Below are 21,533 nucleotides of genomic sequence, written 5' to 3'. Positions count from 1 at the left end.
GTAATGCAAGATAAATATACTGTAGTGAAAGGAAGGGCAAAGCCTGCTTATGTAAGATGGAAATGTTCCTCTCTCGAGCTTCCTCACATGCTGTGCCGTCTGAGGCATCATGGTCATTTATCATGTGAGCAGAAGCAGTGTTAGATGTAGCAGGTTCAGGCAGGTCCCTGTGCAGGCAGCTGAGGGTTTAGGTAAGTAGGGCAGAGACAGTATAGCAGCCGGCTGATTCTCAGAGCTCCTCTGCCAACACTCCCTCCGCTCTTCATACTAATGAGATCACACTATCCTCTGTCTGCTGCAGCCTCAGAGCGAAGAAGTGACGAAGCCTGCAACAGAAACTGCCCTTGATTTCGTCTGTGCTCCTGCCCTGTTTTCCCCCATCACACCTAGATTTAGAAGTGCGGTTTGCACTTGCATTTTTAGTCGTGGTTCTGAACGAATCCTCCTCATTCATTTTGATAGACTGATATTTTTTTCCTTCACAAATTGAATGATTACATATCATAAGTTGGATCTACTGAATGAAGAATAAACCTTAGTGTTTTGAGTAAAACAGCCCATTAGTTTGTGAAAAAAAAAACAATTATATTAATTATAATGACATATTCACTGTCATAACGACAAAAGGATGTTATCTTTATAGCTTGATAAATGTCAAGCTCAGCAGCTGACAAAACTGAGGAAAAATATTGTATTTGCTTCATTGTCTATAATTTAGAAACTGTTTTTGGTGATTAAGGCAAGACGCTACAGGCAAAATCATAGTTTTTCGGGGGGGTTTTTATAAAAAAAAATTTTAATACATGTCAATTTTAAGATTCTGGGTTATTTTGCTTTCCTAACATGTCATAGTCTTTCATACTAGTGAATGAAAACATCAAAAATAGACATTTAAGTGTTTATTTTATTTAACTTTATCTATTTGTGTCTGTATATTTCAAGTACATTACATATCTTCAAAGGCAGTTTTCTCAAAATTAGTTTATTATTATTATGTATTTATTTATTTTTATTTATTTATTTAACACACAGAGCCAGAAATCATCCTTTCAGTAGTACTTGCTTTCATGTTTGCTCCTATCAATATTCTGAAGGTTTTAACAGAGGGGTTTGTTCATGTATCTTTTGCCTGATTTCTATAACATTGTTTTCCTAAAAATAGAGTTGTTGTTGTTGTTGTCTTGTTGTTTGTTTTTGTTTTTCCCTGGCTGTTGAAAATATTTTCAGATTTTGGGAGTGCTTTAATATGTCAACAAAATGAAACATTTTTGAACATAGCTTTGTCCAATGTTCAGATTTCTGTTCTGGAAGTGTATGCAAATCAGTGCATATTTAATTAGAAAATCCCTCATTTGCATATTCAAACATATAACATAATACAAAACAATTGTCCTAATGACCTGATTAATCAACAGGGGAAGTATGGTGATATTTATTATTAGTAGTAGATTTTTATTTATTTTTTTACCTGTCATGATGAACTTTTGAATGAGTCAGTTGACTAAATGATTCAATAACTCTTTCATAACTCACAAAAAGGCACTCACTGTGCTACGCCTACTGTTGTAATGATGTAACCTACAGAAACAGACACCAAATGAATAAGAATAAACAAATCTGAATCTTTCTGGAGATCAGAATCAAAAAGTTTGTGTCATTGGGATGAATCGGAATCATTACCACTCAGCACATGTGATGCCGTGGATCTGGAAAGTGGCCCAAAAAATGGGCTTTTGGAGCTCAGTACTCTTTGGATACAGTACATCTGTACACAGATGTTTTGGCTGCTGTACTAAATAATTTTATTAATATTAGATGTCATTTAGGCTATGGAAATTGTCTCAAAACAACCTGGCTGAAGACCTGAGTGCCCATAGATGGCGTATTTCAAATGATCTACTGATGGGTGGTTCTGAGACTTTGTGACAATGAAATGAATGGGAATACTAACAGATACTGTAGCTCTCTTTGAGTATTATACTGTACATCTTAAAGTGAATTAGATACTGCTGAGTGAGGGAATCAGCAACGGTTCACCTTAGCATGCTAGTTCCATCTGCTGGCTGCTTTCTGCCACATCTGCAGTATGGATGGAAAAGACAAATGGATGGATGGACAGAGGACTGAAGAAAATGATTACATATCATGCTGTCCGATAAATGAGTTCTGTGACATCAGATTAACTGACTGATTAAATTTTTAAAATACAGAAAAAATTAATTAGCCATTCAGATAGCAGTGAATTGAGGCAAGCATTCAGGTCACAACTGCACGAGTTTATAGAAGCCAGTGGTGCAGATTTAACCAGCTATTAGAAACATAAATGGCCCTTTTAGTGCAACGTCCTTCAGCGGCATTCAGCAGAGACATCCGTGATGCAGCTCACCCCGTCGTTCAGGATAATGCATTTATACTCATCTGAGAGGACTCACCCCTCATCACATCTCTAATGGAGCGCTGGACAGCAGAGATTCTGGGGGTCATGTCGAACTCACAATAAAAAAAAATATTCACCAGCCGTGAGAGGTTCTGGGAATGTTCTAAAGAAAATCACCAATGGCATCTCTTTGATATAACAGTAGTGAGATTAAATAAAAAAAGCGAATTGAGACTATGACTTAAATTTCATCTAATTTTTCAGTATTATCACAAATTTTACTCATATTTTTTCTAAAATACCAACAATCAAAGTCTTTTAATATGAACTTCAACATCAAATTTTCATTAAATTCTCATCAAATTTGAAAGAATCCATCCAACATGGGGGGCAAAATAAGAGAATGTCTGATTATAAAAATATTTCATTCAGTACTGGATATAGATAAAAGTAGTTCCATGTAAGGGACTTTTGTACCAAATATGTATGAGTACTATGTATAATTATTATAGTATTGCATTAGCTTAGCAACATGCTAACACTAAACTCTATACAGTAGAAATCAAATATACTGGCAATCATGTTATTGAAAAATGTACATTATCATTTAAGATTTGGGACTTTTTAAATAATTTTTTTAATTAATACTTGTATTAATCAAGGATGCATTAAATTGAAAAGTATCAGGAAATACATTTATAATGTTACAACAATTTATATATTTAAAAAAAATCTATTCTTTTAAACTTTATTGATCAGGGAAACCTGAAAAAAGTATCACAGTTTCAGCAAAAATATTAAGCAGCACAATTGTTTTCAACATTGATAATAATAAGAAATGAGCAGCAAATCAGCATTAGAATGATTTCTGTAAGATCATGTGATGCTGAACACTGGAGTAATGGCTGCTGAAAATTCACAGGAATAAATTGCATTTTAAAATATATTCAAATAGAAAAGTTGTTTTGAGTTGTAATAATATTTCACAATTGTACTGTTTTTTGCTTTATTTTTCATCAAATAAATGCAGCCTTGGTGAGCATAAGATACCTTTCAAAAAATAAAAATAAAACAAAATCGCCCAAACTTTTGAATGATAGTAGTAGGCTCAACTAATAAAAAAAATTTAAAAACGTTTTAGTTTGTGTCTGAACATTTGCCATTTCTTATGAAAGTCTTGTTATTCTTCTTACTGTGTTGCGGTTGGTTGTTTTGGATGTATTGATCATATAAGACCAATACCAACATGTAAGGACTTCAACAGCAAAAATTAGTGTTGATTGGACAAATTAAGAGTCCAGATGAAGGATGTGACATTCACATGTTGAAGTCTCCATGTGTGTAAAATGCTCAGTCTCTGCAGATCTGCAGGAATTAGCTCCTCTCTCTCTGTTAGCCTGAGCAGGCCTGCCACACTGTAGCACTGCAAATGAGCTCTGGATTAATGTCATCATGTGCCAGCTCCAAATGCCACCAGCACGTCGCCACACTCACAGTCTCCAGGGCCCTGCTCATGTGTGCCACGTGCACACGAGAATGTGTGTGTGCCCATCTTAAGTGATCGTGACTGAGTCAGGTGTATGTGTGAAGCTATCATCACGCTGCACTGCTCCACTTTTTCTAAGACTGTCTGTCACTATCACAACACTTCACCAATCATTCAGCACTGAGTTTGTCAGGATTGTCACCAATTTCGACACCACAGCAAAAACGAATTGAACACACTCCTATATTCATTAAATTAACAGCTTTATTTTTTTTCCAATAATTATCCAAACACAGTATACAGTAAAACAAAGAAATGCAGTGAATTAAGATTGGATTTATCTGCTACATCATAACAAGGCATTAGCGTTCATCATGGAGTATGCATGCTAATACAGATTGGAGCTTTCAAAAGCAGCTGCATATTAGTCAGACATTGTGCAGGTTGTAGGTATTTACTGAGCAACTGAGTAGGTATTTGCAATCAGTACTGTAGAAATACTAGTGTCATTGTGGCAAACTTCTGGCATACATTTCCATTTTCTGTGAGTTTGCAAATAATAGAAGCATTGGTAATAATGGCAGTATTTTATGGAATCCATCCAAAGCAGGTGAAATGGTGATCATAAAGATAGCCAATAAATAATTCAATATCAAAAAGTATACAGTACAACGGGGCTAAAGGCACACCGCAATAAAAGACGCATTTGATTTCATTTTCCTTTAAACCACTAGATAGCAACAACAATTCAATTAACAATTCACCTCAGCACTTTTCTTAACAACTGCGTTGACTATGCATATGAAATTTGGCTGATCCAGCTTTGTGGATTTGGCTGGTCCTTACAGCAACGCAAAGTTGATTCTGCACTAATTCGATCTAATATTTTTGTATTTTATTTTTTTTACATTGTGTAGATTTATGTAGCAAATAAAAATCAGTAAACATATTGACTATATTTTGAGGCTAAGGTCTCGTTAAATGTTTTTCAGTTTTGTTCAATTAAATTAAAGCAACAATTTTTCAGTAACGAAAGACTATGTAAAAGTATGGTATTTGGGGTAAAAAGCTTTTCGCTAATAATTAAACATGCTGTATGGTTCTGTGAATGCAATATTGATGCAGTATGGACATCTTTGATGTGTAATACAGTCATCCACTGCTTTGTTCTGCCTCTATAGACCTGAGCCAGGGTAGTGGCATATTTCATTTTTGACAGGAATGAAAACAAGGCTGAATAAAGGTTGTGAGGGGTGTAAGTACAGTGCATTTAATGGATTGTACTGTTGTTTAAGAACATACCAATTGTTCAGCTGATGAAATGTCTTTTCGGGGAAAAAAACAATCAGTAGAAAAAAATCTCCATAAAACAGATTTAAAAAAGTTGTGAGTTGTGAAAATGATGTGATTTTGGATCTTTATACAGTGTGTGAAAATTCAATATGGCGTCTAACCTGGCTAAGGGTTATTATTGGTCCAACCTAACGCTGACTCGAGAGCATCACAATGTCCTCAGGTAACTCCTACAAAAGCTTATTTCACCTCAGAAAAGCTGTTTGTCTTGCATGTCAATCAGACCTGCCTGAAATGGCTCGGGGAGAAGACAGGAGATTGCTGTACCCCTCTCTGTGATCTGTCATCCTCCACAAACGTCTGCTTTACCTCTGTCTCAGGAGGGATTCATTATATGAACAGGCATTAGCAAACACCCACTGAGAGGTTTGCTCTCTGCAAATCTAATAAGCACTTACAGGCAAACCAAAGCGGTAGAGGATGAAGGCCGAGAAAGGAAATGTGCTTTTTAAAGAGTTTACACGAGTGATGCCACATAAATATTTCATTGGGGATGGTGGCATGACATGATGTACAGCTGTGTGCAGGCAAGGCGCTGTGCTTAGGGCGAAGACAGTGATTCATTGCACTCATAATTGCCTGAGCTGTTGTTATAGATGGAGTTGAGGACCTGCCTGCACTCTTCTGCCTGCTGACAGCATATCAGATCCATTGTGGCTCGCAGAAAGGTTTTGAAATTTGATGCGGGATAGAAGGTGTTTATGTTTGTTTGAACTTGTTTCACTGTCCTTTTGTCATTCTCTCTCAGCTGCAACTAATGGCTGCTGGAAAACTTGCCAGAGATTCTCCTCAGTCTTTCATTGAAGCACTGTTAATGCATTACAGTCCATTCATTCAGTCTTTTAACAGTGGGTAGGATATTATTTTGTACATTAAGGAAACTGTCAAAGCAAATGGGTTTAATTTGATGTTTTCCTCTTGTTTGACTGGGCACGTTTTTGTTTGTCCATGAGAAAAAGTGGAGGTTTTGGTTCTAAACAAAACAAAACTGCTTGTTTACATGGTTATTTATCCAATTTAATGCCTGCCGTGGTGTTACAAATGTATAACGGGCCACAAACAGAGCCCTGTTGAACAACCTCTACACAATATTGGTTGAGCCAGTGTTGCATGCATCGGGCATTTCCCTAAAGCATTCATTATCGCAAAATTATGTGAAATGACTATGTATAAACTATGCTTCTAACCACATGTGAACTTAAATAGATCATGTTATTGAGCAAAACAAGCAAGCTAACATGCAATACAGCCTATATATTTCTTTTAACATGCATACACATTTCATTCTACATCTTTTAGTTTGTCATAAGAATAAAAGTGCCATTTTTGAAGAGTACTTATGTGCGAATAGTACCCGGGGAACCCGGAGTGTGCATTGTGAGGGAACCTTTGATTTAATCAAACATCTGGAAATTAAACAAACCCTAACTAACCATAACAGCAATATTCTGACATTAACTCTTTTTTTTGTTTTTTTTTTGTTTTTTGAACTAATGTGGTTCAAATGATGGAGGTGCGACAAAGTAACTAGGGTTTCGGGAAACAGTTGTGAATAGTTAATTTCTCCAACAATGCATTGTACTATGGTAGTTAAGCTGCAAGTTACTAGTATGGATACTCAAAAAGAAAACAGCAATATTTTTGCATAGGGACAAAGTGTTTACACTGTGAAATCAGCCTATGAATGATATATAATTATATATTATATATAACATAATATAATATATATATATATATATATATATATATATACATACATGTTTTATCTGTACATTAAGCTGTGATACAAACATATATTTTAACAAAAATATAGCACATTCTTAGATGTTTCTCCTAAAATTCCTTTGAAGGAAGAAAAATATAATCCAGTGAGGTAAGACTAAGAGTATAGAGTTAGAGAGCAGTGAGAGCATGGTGTTTGTAAATGAAAGGTTTTCAGCCTATTAATACTAATAGACAGTGATGCTGAATCTGGTTTTATATATGCATAAGATCTGTGTACATAAAATATACATAATGCAACATAAAACAATGGAGCAACGTTTGATTCTGTAAGTGACAGATAAAATGATGAAGAGGAAGAAGGCTGCAAGGTTGCCAAGATACATAGGTGGGAAAGCCTAAGCGATGACTGTTACCGTGTTACTGATGATGTAATCAATTGCAATGGATGCCCAGACTGAAGCACTAACAGCTCTCCTTCTGTACTTTTCTCTCTGCACAGACTGTCTACAAACACTGGCTCTGTGCCCAGTTCTTCCACACCACACAGATGCACTGCAGCAACAGGATCCCCTGCAGGAAGTACTGCCTGGAGGTCCAGCAGAGGTGTCCCTTCATATTGCCTGACAATGATGAGCTCATCTACGGAGGAAGCCCCAGTTTTATATGCACAGGTGGGCACTTTGACCTTTTCTCATACAAACAAATCACCAGTGGTTTCCTCTTCTTGAGAGGACTGAATCATTAGCTGTGACCGAAACCAATAATGGCAACTGCTTCACTGCCCAGGCTGTCAATGAATTAAACAGGAAATAAAACTAGATTAAATAAATAAAATAGAATAAAATAAAATAACTTTTTAAAACTGTTTTTATGTTATATTTATAAAGGTTGTTACCTGTCTTTAGTGTGTATTTCACATATTCAAAAAAAAAAGTTATCTGTTAACATAACTAGTCCATATAAAATATACTAAAGTTATATAGAATAAAATAACATTTAAACAAACAATTTGGGAAAAAAACAATAAAAAAGAAATATGTTTTTATATACATATATATATATATATATATATATATACATACATACATGCATACACATATGTACATACACATACGAAAGAGGAAGGGACTACAGCAATATCAGCAACACATTTTTTCATTGTCATTGAGGTAGACAGTGTTTTGGTATGAGGTCACCTTTTAAGAGAACTGATTTCAGAACGGCTTACACTGCACCAAAATGTCACGTCTGATGGAATAGAATAAATTCACATGAACTTTGGAGACATATAATGACTACAGTGGTTATTTCTCAGTAGAAATTAAGTCATAAATTGACAAACCAATGACAAAATGGCATTTTCATTCCTTTTACTAACCACCCAACCACACACACAGAAATGTGGGATGTCATAGACAGCGAAGGATACAACCAAATGAAGGCATCACAGTAGACAGGATGTTATGCAAACATTGGATTTGGACCATCTATTGCCCGAGTAGGCAGCATTTTCCATTGGCGTTGCTGATTTGAGTAGACACTTGGTCTCTGTTGCCACCTTGTGGCTGAAACTGGAAGTACAGTTCTTCCCTCTTCTTTCCCTCGTCTATCTATATACATCCATCCATCTATTTTAGCAATTACATTGAATTGCTGATTAAAGGGATAGTTCTGAATCCTGGTGTCATTCAAAACCTGTATGAGTTTCTCTCTTCTGCTGAACATAAAAAATATTTTGAAAAATGTTGGTAACCAAACATTTGTGGTTCCCATTGACTTTTAAACAAAAACAAAGCAGTGGAAGTCAATGGAAACTGAAACGGTTTGGTTACCAACATTCTTCAAAATATCTTTCTTTATGTTACACAGAAGGATGAAAGTCATATGGGTTTGGAACGACATGGCTGTGCAAATGAATGCTGAATTTTAATTTTTGGGTGAACTATCCCTTTAATATCAACAAAGCCAGGTGATCACACCAACATGCAGAAGTAGGAGAAAGTAATCAAAAAACATAAGCAATAATATCATATGCATGATTGTGTCAAGGTCAACAAGTCTCTTAAAATATCACATAATTTGACCTATTTATGACAAGATAAGGTTAGTTTAGAGTGTAGAATGTCATGTCGTGTCACCTTGAAAAGCAGATTACAAAACTTTTTCTTTTTTTTTTTCAAATTTACACATTAATGTGTACACTCACAATTAATAATTCATGCTTTGAAAAAAAAAAGGATTTTTTGTTCTAAAATAATCAAGATGTGTACACTCAAAATTAATAATTCATGATTTGTAAAGAAAAAAATTACCTTAAAAAGTAATCGAAAACTTTTTTCCTAAATTAATTGTTAATATTTGTACACTCGCAGTTAAAAAAATTGTAAAGAGAAAAAAGTTTTACACTGAAAAATAGATTTACATTTTTAAATAAAACTAATCACTAAGATGTGTACACTCACAATTAAAAATGTAAGATTTATGAAGAAAAAATACCTTGAAAAATACATTTACATTTTTTTCTAAAATTAATTAAGATGTGTACACTCACAATTAATAATTCATGATTTGTAAAGAAAAAAATTATTGAAAAATATATTTAAAAACTTCCAAAATTAGTCATTAAGACCAATAGGGACCAATTCTCACTATTAACTAGTTGCTTATTTGCATGTGTATTACTAGCATATTGTTTATTAGCACATATTAATGCCTTATTCTGCATAACCATATTTCAGATCCCTTAATCCAACCCATACCTAAAGATTTTCCAAACCATACAAAAACAACATGAACAATTAGTACATTTTACAAGAAAGAGATTTTGAAAGGTTTTTTACTTAGTAGTGAACATTTATCATCACCCTTAACTTATGTCTTTTGCCGGCCCAGGGCTCCAAGAGGACAACCCCTCAGACACAGAGACAGAGTGCTGCGATGTCCGATGGGACAGCAGGGCGGACAACAGCTCCAAAGGCACTCTCAAAAGAACTCACCCGTCGTGTCAGCACGGGACATCCCTGACCTCGTCAGCGGCCTCTAGACTGTGCAACAGCAGACTCAAACTCTGCCTGCTGGTCCTCGTCCTCCTTCATACTGTTGCCACTCTCACAGCATCCCACAATCCCACTGGGTTCAACCTCACCTCCAGCTCCTCCAACGAGGAATGACGGAATAGCCACTTAGTACCGACACGGTTACAGTGCCGATTCCAGCGACGTGATGGACCGTGGGGAACTTGCTGGGACTGAGACTGAGGACATGCAATCAAAACAAACCAAGCAAACTGACGAAGCTAAACAAACACTGGACAAATCCAATCAAGCAACAAGAACAAGGGACAACACCGTAGCCTTTGTTGAAAGAGGCTTCTCGGGGGATAGTGTTCTCTCGCACCATGTTTTTTACACTGTGTCTATGGTTTGGATTTCTGTTGCACTAGATGGCTACAGGATCTAATTCATGTTTCTTTTCGTTTCATTTGGGTCTTTGTGCAGGAAGGATTGGCAGAGACGGATGAGTTAAATGTACAATATCCAAGTGAATATTCAAGACTGAGTGCGTGTCTATGTGAGCGAATGGATGAGTGTGTGTGCATGTGTGCCTGTGCTTGCATCCGTGTGTCAACTTAGATGTTCTTCTCGTTTCTCTTCGTAATCACAAACTCTCTGAATGCTGCTCTATTCATTACGAGGGTATCTATTGCAGTTTATCCATTGACAAATCTGCCTAGACAAATACCAAGACACCCGACAAAAAGCCCAGGTTCAAACTCAGATTCTCCCATTAAGATCCTGTAACCTTATTAAGGTAGCCTGATATTTCTGTTGTTGGTATGATGTCATTTCCTGTGAGGTCAGGTCAGTAGCTTTGGAGGTCTGGGTACATTAATGTCCCTTCTTTGCTTAAGTGCTCGACTGAAACGGTCTTTGTTGGGATGTTAGACATTATCCAGACTTCTGTTTATTCCCTCAATTTGCAAAATGACGTCCACAAATCTGTTTTAGCATCATTAGTGTTTTATATATTATATTAAGATATTATATTCTCTACCCTATATTCTGTAAATGCATGTTAGAACCAGAGTTTAGACTATCCTGCTAAAGTTTTAAAGAAATAAACCCAAACAATCTGAAAACAAGCTCTCACTCTGAGTACCATCCAAATTGCTATTTGGCAGCATGAACCCAGCCAATCAGAGCTTACGAGACATATTACCCCAGTCACACAGAGAGGATCCATCGTTCTTTATTACAGTAAAGGGCTTACCCATCATCCACACACATTCAAACACTCCTGCATGTAGAGATTCATGTGGCATGAATAACTCAGTGAAAATGATGTTAATTTGTTGCAAACCTTAAGATAGTCACATCAACAGGAAATTGAGGAGCTCAATCAAGAAGCTCCTGATAGAAGAATGAAGGCCCGTCTCAGGTGGCTGGGCTGAGGAATCTGGTTCTTTGTGTGGAGGAAAGGCAAAGTTAAGGGCTGATATATTATTTTATGTTTAGTTTTTCTTTGTTTTCTACAGGTATGCTCTAATGAGGTTGTGTCGCTGTGACACAAACACAAAACGAAGCCTTGAGTTTAACTAAGTTCTCTAGACAGCCTCAGTGTGAACCTGTTAAAATGGCAGGCCTCACACACCTGTGTTTCCATCTCATGGGACATGACTAATCGTCGTTAATGGTCGATTCACATTCATACATATGACATATATCAGTCACAGATAGCTTTAAGGCTAAGTATGTGAACTAAAAACAAAAGAGCCACATTTCAATTGTGTAAAGCAGGCTAGCATAACGCATGCCATAGAAATAAAATGGCGCACACACACGTTCCATGTACTTTTATTCCCTCCCTGTACATATCTGTAGATTGTCTGCATTAAGGTGTGGTCACATGTACGGTAAGATTCTATGGGTAAAATGTAGTCAATTAGTCCAATCTGGAATTTCGCTTGAAGGGAAAAATTTTTCCTAGGCAAAATTTGCATCGGATTCAGGTTTGACAGACACGTAAATACGTACAAATGTAAATTTGTATTGAAATTTGCATCGTGTTTAGATTTATTACACATTGAACATGCAAATTCATTGCATTTACCAATATTAAGCTACTTTGTTTGGAAGTGACCTCTGATTAAACAGTGCTAAATGCATTGCTAGACCTCTGTCTGCGAAATTTTGTTAAGTTTTGCCAATGTGACCGCACCTTTAGACTACATTTGAAAAGCTGATTTTCTCTTAATGTGTATTACCATCACCATGGGCGTCGCTAGGCCAAATGACTACTTAGCCCCCCTAAAATTTTGCAATTAGTTCCATAAACTGTACACGAATTCGTGATCGCCTCAGTCCCCTTTAAACGTCATATGAAAACGGCGGAAGACTTCGACAATCTTTCAGCACGTTCTTTTTCAATCCGCAGACCGCAGCGGCACAGAGCGAGAAATAGAGGACAAGGTGTGTGTTTATCAATAGATTGTTATAATATCTGCATCTGTGCAGTTCTTTGTCATAAATACAGCTTACTAAATATCATGGGGGAGCAATCGGTTCCCCATCTACTGTAGCCTAAGTTTTCGCTGCGTTCACCCCTCATCAAGCCACAGGTTTCCTCCAGTGAAAATGAAGCACTGAAGCACATATGAACGCATATACTTTATAAAACGATGTTGCCATTATATATATATATATATATATTATACCCTCATTGGGGGCTGAGCCCCCCTAAAATGAAAATCCTGGAATCACCCCTGACCATCACATGCAATACCATTAAACTCTAAATATTGACTCTGAGGCAAATTTAATAACTTTGATTTTAATAGAACAAATCAATCCATTTGCCCTTTTGCTGTTTAAACTACCATTAGCTGTGACCTTTTGAGGTGTCAGAAACACAAAATGATTTTTTTGTTTTCTGAAATAGACTGCTAATGCAGTTCAGATTAGCTGATAAAAAAAAGGCATTTGACCTGACTGGTCAAATGCTGAGAGAAGCTCCTTTTATTCCACTGTTTTTAAATTTCAGAATTGTCAACTAAATGTACTCAGAATGCTAAAAGCTTGGCTATTTTTGTGAATTTTGGCTAGCTGAGTTTTATCAATCATCTGATAATAAGATTTAATAATGATAATAAGATTTAATAATGTAATATCCTTACCAATAGAGCTCTGATTTATTGCCTTTAGGCCCATATTGTCATTTCTCCTATCTAGAGAAAAAAAAAAAAACATTGGTCATCTTTTTTTTTTTATTAATACATTAATTTATTTCATATTAAACCAATATGTTACCAGAAACACCATAACTAGTGCTATATGTACACAATGCTATGTCACGCTTATGATGTGCTTCAGTTAAAATAGCCTGACCAGGAAATTTTGACCATATGGCACGGCACAATGGGCCCATTTGAGATATAAAAGGCCAGTCCGGCATTCTGTGCTGAGGACTTCGCTAATGAATACTTATAGGAAAGCAATGAGAGATACAGTATACCCTCTCGAGAGCTTATTAGTTGGTTTATAACCCTGGACATTCAGCTCGGATCACCTGCTCTGGAACAGCAGACGGATCAGAAATGATTCCCTCCAAACAAAACTAATTCAGCCTCTCCAGCTGGGCCTGACGGTGTAGGAAGGATGGATAAGAGATGAGTTAGAGAGCGGTGGGCTAATGGCAATGGCGTAGCACTATTATTAATTTGCTAAGAAGTATACAACATACATACATACAGCTTGTTTACTTGGAAATCCTTTGTGTATGTACTTGGTGACACTCTACAAGTCAGGAAGGATTTCGAGTTACGTCAGTTTCAACACTCATGTCAATATAATCATTTGGTTTGCCTCGTAAATATTTGGTTTAATGCAATAAGTGTTGAATCAGTCACTAAACGTACTTCAGACGACACCATTCACAAAGTGTTGACTAAAACATATTCCTAAACGGAGAGCGGCATTGTGGTTGCTCAGATTTGTCACATTTGTAACATGTTTCTCTGTGTTTGTTGGGATTCAATCACCATACAGTTTGTCTCAGCGACCAACGAGATTGAATGTAACAGATGCCTGCTAATATCGCTAAACACCACCAAACCTAGTATAAGATGTATTTTATGCTTGCACATGTTTTATGGTCATTTCCAAATCCTGATCCAGTTGAGTAAGTAGTATTCCACACTGCGTAATCACTTAGCAAGCAGAAATACTTTATTTTCTGAATCCTGTGGACCTATGCAGCCCTCGACCTCAGTTGTTTTTCTGTTGTAAATACGTTACGAGAATGCTAAAAAAATGTGTGTCTCTGTTTGATTTGGAGGTTTCCTTGTGTTCTGAGTTGGTGTCCTTTTTTAAATCCTCTTTTGTAAGTGTCAGAGATCATTGGTTGGTTTGTGCTGAGATGGATACTGAGAGTGGAGTGGTTTCATCACAAGAACTGTCCTCTTGGTCACAACCTCGGCACCTGCAGGCTGTGATGCTGTGTGTGATGGTATGTGCAAAGCAATGACTTTAAGAATAAAAATGTGAAGGTTTAACGGCATATAGAGATAACATTATGACTATGACTACTGAAAAAAAAAATATTATATACTACCGGTATATTGTAATATTACAGATAATTTAGTTCAGTAACCTATTTAATTTTTTTACAAGCAACTTTGATTAAATAATTTATAAAACAATCTCACAAGTTATGATCTTTTCGAAGGTATGATTATACTGCTAAAATGATTAAAGTTGTGTTCTGATGAAATAACAAATATCGTCTGTTCATTGTGACTGGTTGCTTCTTCATTTGGAGTGTGTGGTCAGTCAGACAAAGTGACTTTTTCGGTCAAAAGAGGTTGCAAACCATTATTTTATGGGAAATCATCCCATAAGTGTCATACTTAGCTGCATGTAAAATAATAACTATTAAAACAAATATATTTTGATATAATTATGGATATTTTACATATGACACAGCATTGCATCTTGAAAAGAAATTCTGCTGAAATGCCTAATATTTTCTGGTGATTAAGGGATCATTTAAGACTTCTTCACATTACAAATTATTGTTGAAAGCAAAAATGCTACAAAATTCATAATATTTGTTTTAGAAAGTGTGTCATGCTACAGCAAAACATTTTTTATTTTTATTTTTTGGAATCAGCACTTCAAAATTAGTAACAAGTGTTGGAATTCATTCAGCAAATATGATGATGGTGTAATTACTTAAAAAAAGAGGTACGCATGCTTATCTGTCTGAAGTGACCTGTTTAGTAGCTATACAGGTTTACAGGACAAACCTGATCAACCAGACTGGCAGTCATGTTGAAAGCAGTCATGTTGAAAGAACAAAAGTAAAGCCAACAGTCCTATAAGCTGACACAGAAGTGGACCTCACAGCAGGTTATGCCTGTTTGAGCGTAGATTTGCACAGACATTTACCTATAACATTATTAAAGCAAATATCCAAGACTGAGCAGTGATCTCTCTCAGTAATCACAGTGTAATATGGAACTAATTCCTGACTGAGAAGAGCAGTCAGTGATAGATTTATGTCAATGTTATGTGAGTAAAGTCTGTTCTGGGACCATCATGAGTAGTAGCCTGAAATTTTACACAGAAGTAAAATTTAATTTTAAAAAGACTGATCACAAGACAAGATTTTCTTCAATGCAGTACCAGCACTGCCAATTAGGTCAGTCAATATCTCAGTCTCTCTTTAAAGTAGCTGAGCATTCATGCAAAGCTTATATGAATTTTTCCGCTAGATCAGATGTCATACACTTGTATTATTTGTGTATTCAAATTATCACTTTGACTACTATTCCATTGTGATGTGTGTGAGGAAAAATAAACATGCAAAATATGAAAGATCAAAGGAAAAATCATTGAATGTAAAGTAAATGCATTTTATGAAATGCAGCTATATTTTATGTATATTATTATAGTTTATAATACAATATATTATATATATTAAAAAATATTGCTCCTATACTGCAATATAGGAATGCATACTTTATTTATTTATTACATTTTTATTTATTTATTTATTTGATGACAGTGAGCTGCCACATATTCAGATGTATTATCAGGAAATGCATTTTATTCACCTTTTTGAACATGTACTTAAATATAATAGAAAATACACCCGGCATGGTGTGTGGTAGGGAGAGCCCTAGACCTAGGCTAGCTGTCACCCAGGAAAGTTGCGACAAGGGCAATAGCACAGTAATAGTTTTCAGGTAAGATTCCAGTTACTTTAAAGGGATAGTTCATCCAAAAATGAAAATGACCCCATAATTTACTCACCCTCAAGTTAGGTGTATATGCTTTTCTTCTTTCAGACGAATGCAATAGGAGTTGTATTAAAACATATCCTGGCTCTTCTAAGCTTTATAATGGCAGTGAATGGTGATCGAGATTTTGAAGCCCAAAAGAGTGTGTCCATCCATCATAAAAAGCACTCCACACGGCTCCTGGGGTTAATAAAGGCCTTTTGAAGGGAAGCGATGTGCTTGTGTAAGAAAAATATCCATATTTAAAACTTTACATATCGTAATCTCTAGCTTCCACTAACTGTCGTATGCACGTTCACGAGAGAGTGGCGTTCTAGTGGATGACAGAGGACGTAGGTATAATGTAAGCTATATTAAGGGGCCGACCTGTACCATATACAATTAAAACACTTTTTATTGAAGACTATTATGAGTACAGTCTTCATCTCATGTGGGTGCACTGTAAACCATTCAGATGACTCTTCACCAAAATACAATTTATGTCTTAACACTTTTTAAAGCACTTCAACACACTGTTAAATTAGTTGATTTTGTCATTTCTGTTCTCAAAATTAAAATACCATCTAACAGTGGTGTAGTGCAGGGTATACGCAGGTATACGGCATATACGCACTTCTTTATCAGTCAGCATTGCGTATACCCACTTCTAATTGCTCTCTGATGCGCATCGTTCAGTAGTGTCCTGCATAGCCAAAACCATGACAGTCCAGCACGTGAGTAGCTAATCCAATCGCATGTGAATAAATGCAAGTATGCCCTAAAAACACCCAGTAAAGACAGTGATGCGATCCAGACAGAGGCGTAAACACTCTCATGCAGTGTATGTTTCATTCATACTGTCACACGGAAAGTCCAAAACAGCCTCATAGAAGTAATTATGATTTGCCAGGAATTCCCTAATATTGATAAAGGCATCCAGCTATCGCTGTAATCAAAGTAATCTCAGGTGTAGCTAAACTGAATAAAAAGAAACATTTTGACTGATGAAACGTGAAGACATTAAACATACGATTGCAACAATATATGGTTTATGTGTGTTTTTCAAGTGATCTCCAGGTAATAAAAAAAGCATCTGAATAATTCAGTGCTATAACCTAGCATTTATTAGAGTTGGCTATCCACCTTATTTTTCAATGCAGAAGTAAGTTGTTTTCTGTGAATGTGCAAGACTTCCACTTCATTAGCCGCTGTAGGGAAATATTGAGAAGAATAAAGTGCAGTAAACCGTAAAACTGTTTTCACTATAAACCAGTGTGTTCATAATTAAGACAATACATTAAAATAATATGACACACCAGTTTGCAATATCAAGCAGCACAACGAGCTGTTTTGTACAGCTAAAATAGCTGGAAGCAGATGATACCAGAAGCCAGACCCAAAAAATTTACAAATGGCTGCGTCCACACTTATGGGAAAAATAAGGTGGATAGAAATAATAAAATATATCTTCTGCCTTATTCTGTGCTAAAGATGGAAAAAGTGTTTGTAGTATAAACAAACCATTCAAATCTTCATTAGGACGATATTATAGAATACAAATTATTGTCCAGCAGTGTATTTGATTTCTCAGCCAATTAAAAGTAATAGATAGGAAAATAATAATAATAATAATAATAATAATAAAAACCTGTCAATTAGAAAAACTCACTTCTGAAATTATGGCTCCGCGAGAAGAATAAAGTGCAGTAAACCGTAAAACTGTTTTCACTATAAACCAGTGTGTTCATAATTAAGACAATACATTAAAATAATATGACACACCAGTTTGCAATATCAAGCAGCACAACGAGCTGTTTTGTACAGCTAAAATAGCTGGAAGCACATGATACCAGAAGCCAGACCCAAAAAATTTACAAATGGCTGCGTCCACACTTACGGGAAAAATAAGGTGGATAGAAATAATAAAATATATCTTCTGCCTTATTCTGTGCTAAAGATGGAAAAAGTGTTTGTAGTATAAACAAACCATTCAAATCTTCATTAGGACAATATTATAGAATACAAATTATTGTCCAGCAGTGTATTTGATTTCTCAGCCAATTAAAAGTAATAGATAGGAAAATAATAATAATAATAATAATAATAATAAAAACCTGTCAATTAGAAAAACTCACTTCTGAAATTATGGCTCCGCTCCTGTGTCAGGGCTCGAAATCACCAGATGCCCATCACTGTATAAGAGATTATTGTCCAGCAGTGTATTTGATTTCTCAGCCAATTAATAATAGATAGGAAAATAATAATAATAATAATAATAATAATAAAAAAAACCTGTCAATTAGAAAAACTCACTTCTGAAATTATGGCTCCGCTCCTGTGTCAGGGCTCGAAATCACCAGTTGCCCATCACTGTATAAGAGAAACAGTCAGTCACACTGGAAACCCGAGCTGCACAATTCTGGATTAACTGAGAATCATGATTTTGTTTGTTTCAAATAGAGATCATGATTCTCCCACTATTCTGAACAGACAACTAAACAAAAAAATGTAATTTACTAGAGGTTCTGACAAAATGTTAATTGTTTTTATTTATTTGTTTGTTTGTTTGAATTATTGCAAAATCTGCACCTCTTCTGTGGCTAATATTAATTTAATAATGATCCTTACTCCATGAATTCAAACAAGCAGCAGAAGTTAAGTGACAGTGTGCAAATACTACTGGTTTGGGGTGAACTAAATGAGAAAGACTAGTTTTACATGTCACTGTTTATAACACATCCTTTGCTGGGATGGGGGCATAAATTAAGTACCCACTTCTCAAGGCACCACTACACCACTGCCATCTAATATCATCATGCTGTTTTACTTTTTAACACAATAGACTAACAAACATTCACAGACGAGTCAGCTACACTGAAGGATTGCCTACCAAGAGGTATTTTCCATAAATATCACATGGGGAAAGTTGCCAGATTTTAATTTCCGCAAGTTGTCACATATGTTTTAATTGTATAAATGTATACAATTTATCCATAGCGATGTTACTGAATACATAAGCTATTTGTAACAATTACAATTATAAACATTTGTAAATACGGACATTGAACTGGCAGTACCGTCAGCAGAAGGTTCCGCTGTTTTCGCCCGGAACTTTCTAGAAGCGACACCAGCGTTCAGCAGCAGTCCGGCCAGATTTGCTGCTAGCTACAGTGGATGAGCTGTAATTTCACGGGATGCTCGTATAGATGAACGTTTCACCTGCTCGTAAGCTCAGCTCTCTGAAGATGTGCCGCTGAAGAATGCGATAGATGTGAGTAGTTTTGTATCAGACTGTTAGCAGATGTGTGGTGGACATGGCTAGCAGCTGTATTAAGTTAGCTGTGCAGTACATGAAGTCCAGAGGGGAAAAGCTGCTGTCAACATCAATCTGTCATCTGTCGGTGCGTTTATGGTTCGTGTCAGCTGGGTTTGGACTTCAGGGTGTTTTCTCTCTCACGATAACAACAGCTGGATGAAAAACAACATGCGCGGGGTTTAGTGCGGATCTGCTGGCAGTGTTTTACTGTATGCTTTGATATTGGGGTCAGGTCGTGGTAAAGCTTCTGTTTTTTATTACATTGCATGGCGATCTGGGAAAACAGCTCGTTTTGGGAACTCTAGCCTAAATGTTTCTTTGTGCAGTATAGATGAATGAGTGAACACTTATCCTCATCTGCATTCCAGTGTAATTGATTGGTCAAGACTGGACTTGGTCCCTTAACACATTGAGGGCTCCAGACAGCACTCTGTTGTGTCATCAGATAATACCTTAAAGAATGTATCTCTGTGTGTTTAGATGACTCAATGTATATGTGCACCTACTGTCTGCTTCTGCAAAAAGAACTGTGGTGATACCACGGTACAGTGATGGTATCAGAGGGTAATACCATGGTATTTCAGTAAGGCCATTGTAGGGCTAGGAGATGTGACCAAAATCCTATATCACAGTAAGTAATTGTATATAGTGGCAACTGTATATATTGCAATATAGATAACAAAAAAATTGCTTATGTATTACATAACCATGTGTTAATGCCTGTTTAGTTTTTTTTTGTTTGTTTTTTTTGATAATCCAGTGAATTAAGTACTTAGATAAGCACTCTATCTAATTTGATTATTTTCTCTTTCTTTTTGGAAATTTCCATTAGGAAAATAAGTGAAAGTAAAATAGTTTAAATTCTAAAACAAATATTTCCAACTTTTTCTGATTGAATGCACCTCGTTCAAAGTTGTTGTGAAATAGTCAAGTTATATAGAAAGTGTACACATATATATATATATATATATAGGGCAGCATTAGTCCACCATAAGGCAAAACACACTATACAACACTGGGAGGGGGAAATAAAACATTCAGAAACTGTGAATATATAGACAAAAAAAAAGAAGAAGAAGAAATGTATACAAATAATAACAAAAACACCACAGATGTGGGTAGGAAAGGGGACATTGGACAGTGCTAAAGAAAAAAGAACAAAGGCAAACCAAATCTTTCTAACCCCTTCTTGCCTTAAACTATCTAACAAAAAATAAAAATGTAGAAACAAAACAAACAAACAAAATCTACAATGTCTGTGACGCCGTAACTGTCCTACACCAACTACAAACAAACAAAAAATATAGCAGGTGGCACGTGTCCCTAGCCTAGTGTAAGTGTGCACAATGTATGTCACGTGACATAACTTACCTATCGCTTTTCCTTCAGCCAACACAAACACAACGATAATAATCACAAATGAAGGAAAGGAAAAGGTTAAGCTTGTTAAAAGTGACTGCAGTAACACTCTGATGATAACTCAAAACAAAGCAAGCAGAATAAACACAATTAATTAACAGAGTAGCATGGTGGCAAGCCTCCATATGAACGCAGATATGCCCACTTGATAAGTTCTCAGGATTCCAGCAACGAATCATTGGCAAAGCACCTCCTGACATCAGCACACTGGACTCAGCCCTTGACGATGATTGACAGTGGCATGTACAGTGGGGAAAATAATTATTTGATCCCCTACTGATTTTGTAAGTTTGCCCACTTACAAAGAAATGAAGGGTCTATAATTTTTATGGTAGGTTTATTTTAACGGATAGAGAGAATATCAAGCAAAAAATCCAGAAAAAAAAAACACTGTTCAAAGGTTATAAATTGATTTGCATTTCAGTGAGTCAAATAAGTATTTGATCCCCAAGCAAAACTTGGTGGAGAAACTCTTGTTGGCAAGCACAGAGGTAAGACGTGTCTTGTAGTTGGTCACCAGGTTTGCACACATCTCAGGAGGGATTTTGATCCACTCCTCTTTACAGATCCTCTCTAAATC

General features: G+C 36.0%; 2 protein-coding genes across 2 annotated transcripts in view; both read left to right on the top strand.

Annotated features, from left to right (window-relative positions):
- The window catches only part of LOC107702989 (transmembrane protein FAM155A-like), a 141,906-nt gene extending 130,200 nt beyond the window's left edge, over positions 1-11,706 (top strand). Inside the window, exons 2-3 of the mRNA XM_016505482.1 lie at positions 7,441-7,612; positions 9,834-11,706. Coding sequence (XP_016360968.1) covers positions 7,441-7,612; positions 9,834-10,111 — 450 coding nt within the window. The 3' untranslated portion in view covers positions 10,112-11,706. The remainder of the gene's footprint in view (positions 1-7,440; positions 7,613-9,833) is intronic.
- A 7,613-nt stretch (positions 11,707-19,319) lies between these two features.
- Positions 19,320-21,533, top strand: part of LOC107702974 (protein ABHD13-like) — a 6,515-nt gene continuing 4,301 nt past the window's right edge. The window contains exon 1 of the mRNA XM_016505458.1: positions 19,320-19,489. The gene's annotated coding sequence lies outside the window, so the exon portion shown is untranslated. The remainder of the gene's footprint in view (positions 19,490-21,533) is intronic.

This window comes from Sinocyclocheilus anshuiensis, unplaced genomic scaffold (assembly GCF_001515605.1).
Source record: "Sinocyclocheilus anshuiensis isolate Anshui unplaced genomic scaffold, SAMN03320099.WGS_v1.1 scaffold1094, whole genome shotgun sequence".
Lineage (NCBI taxonomy): Eukaryota > Metazoa > Chordata > Actinopteri > Cypriniformes > Cyprinidae > Sinocyclocheilus > Sinocyclocheilus anshuiensis.
Note: the sequence above shows the minus strand (reverse complement) of the source record. Positions and strands in the feature narration are given on the sequence as shown.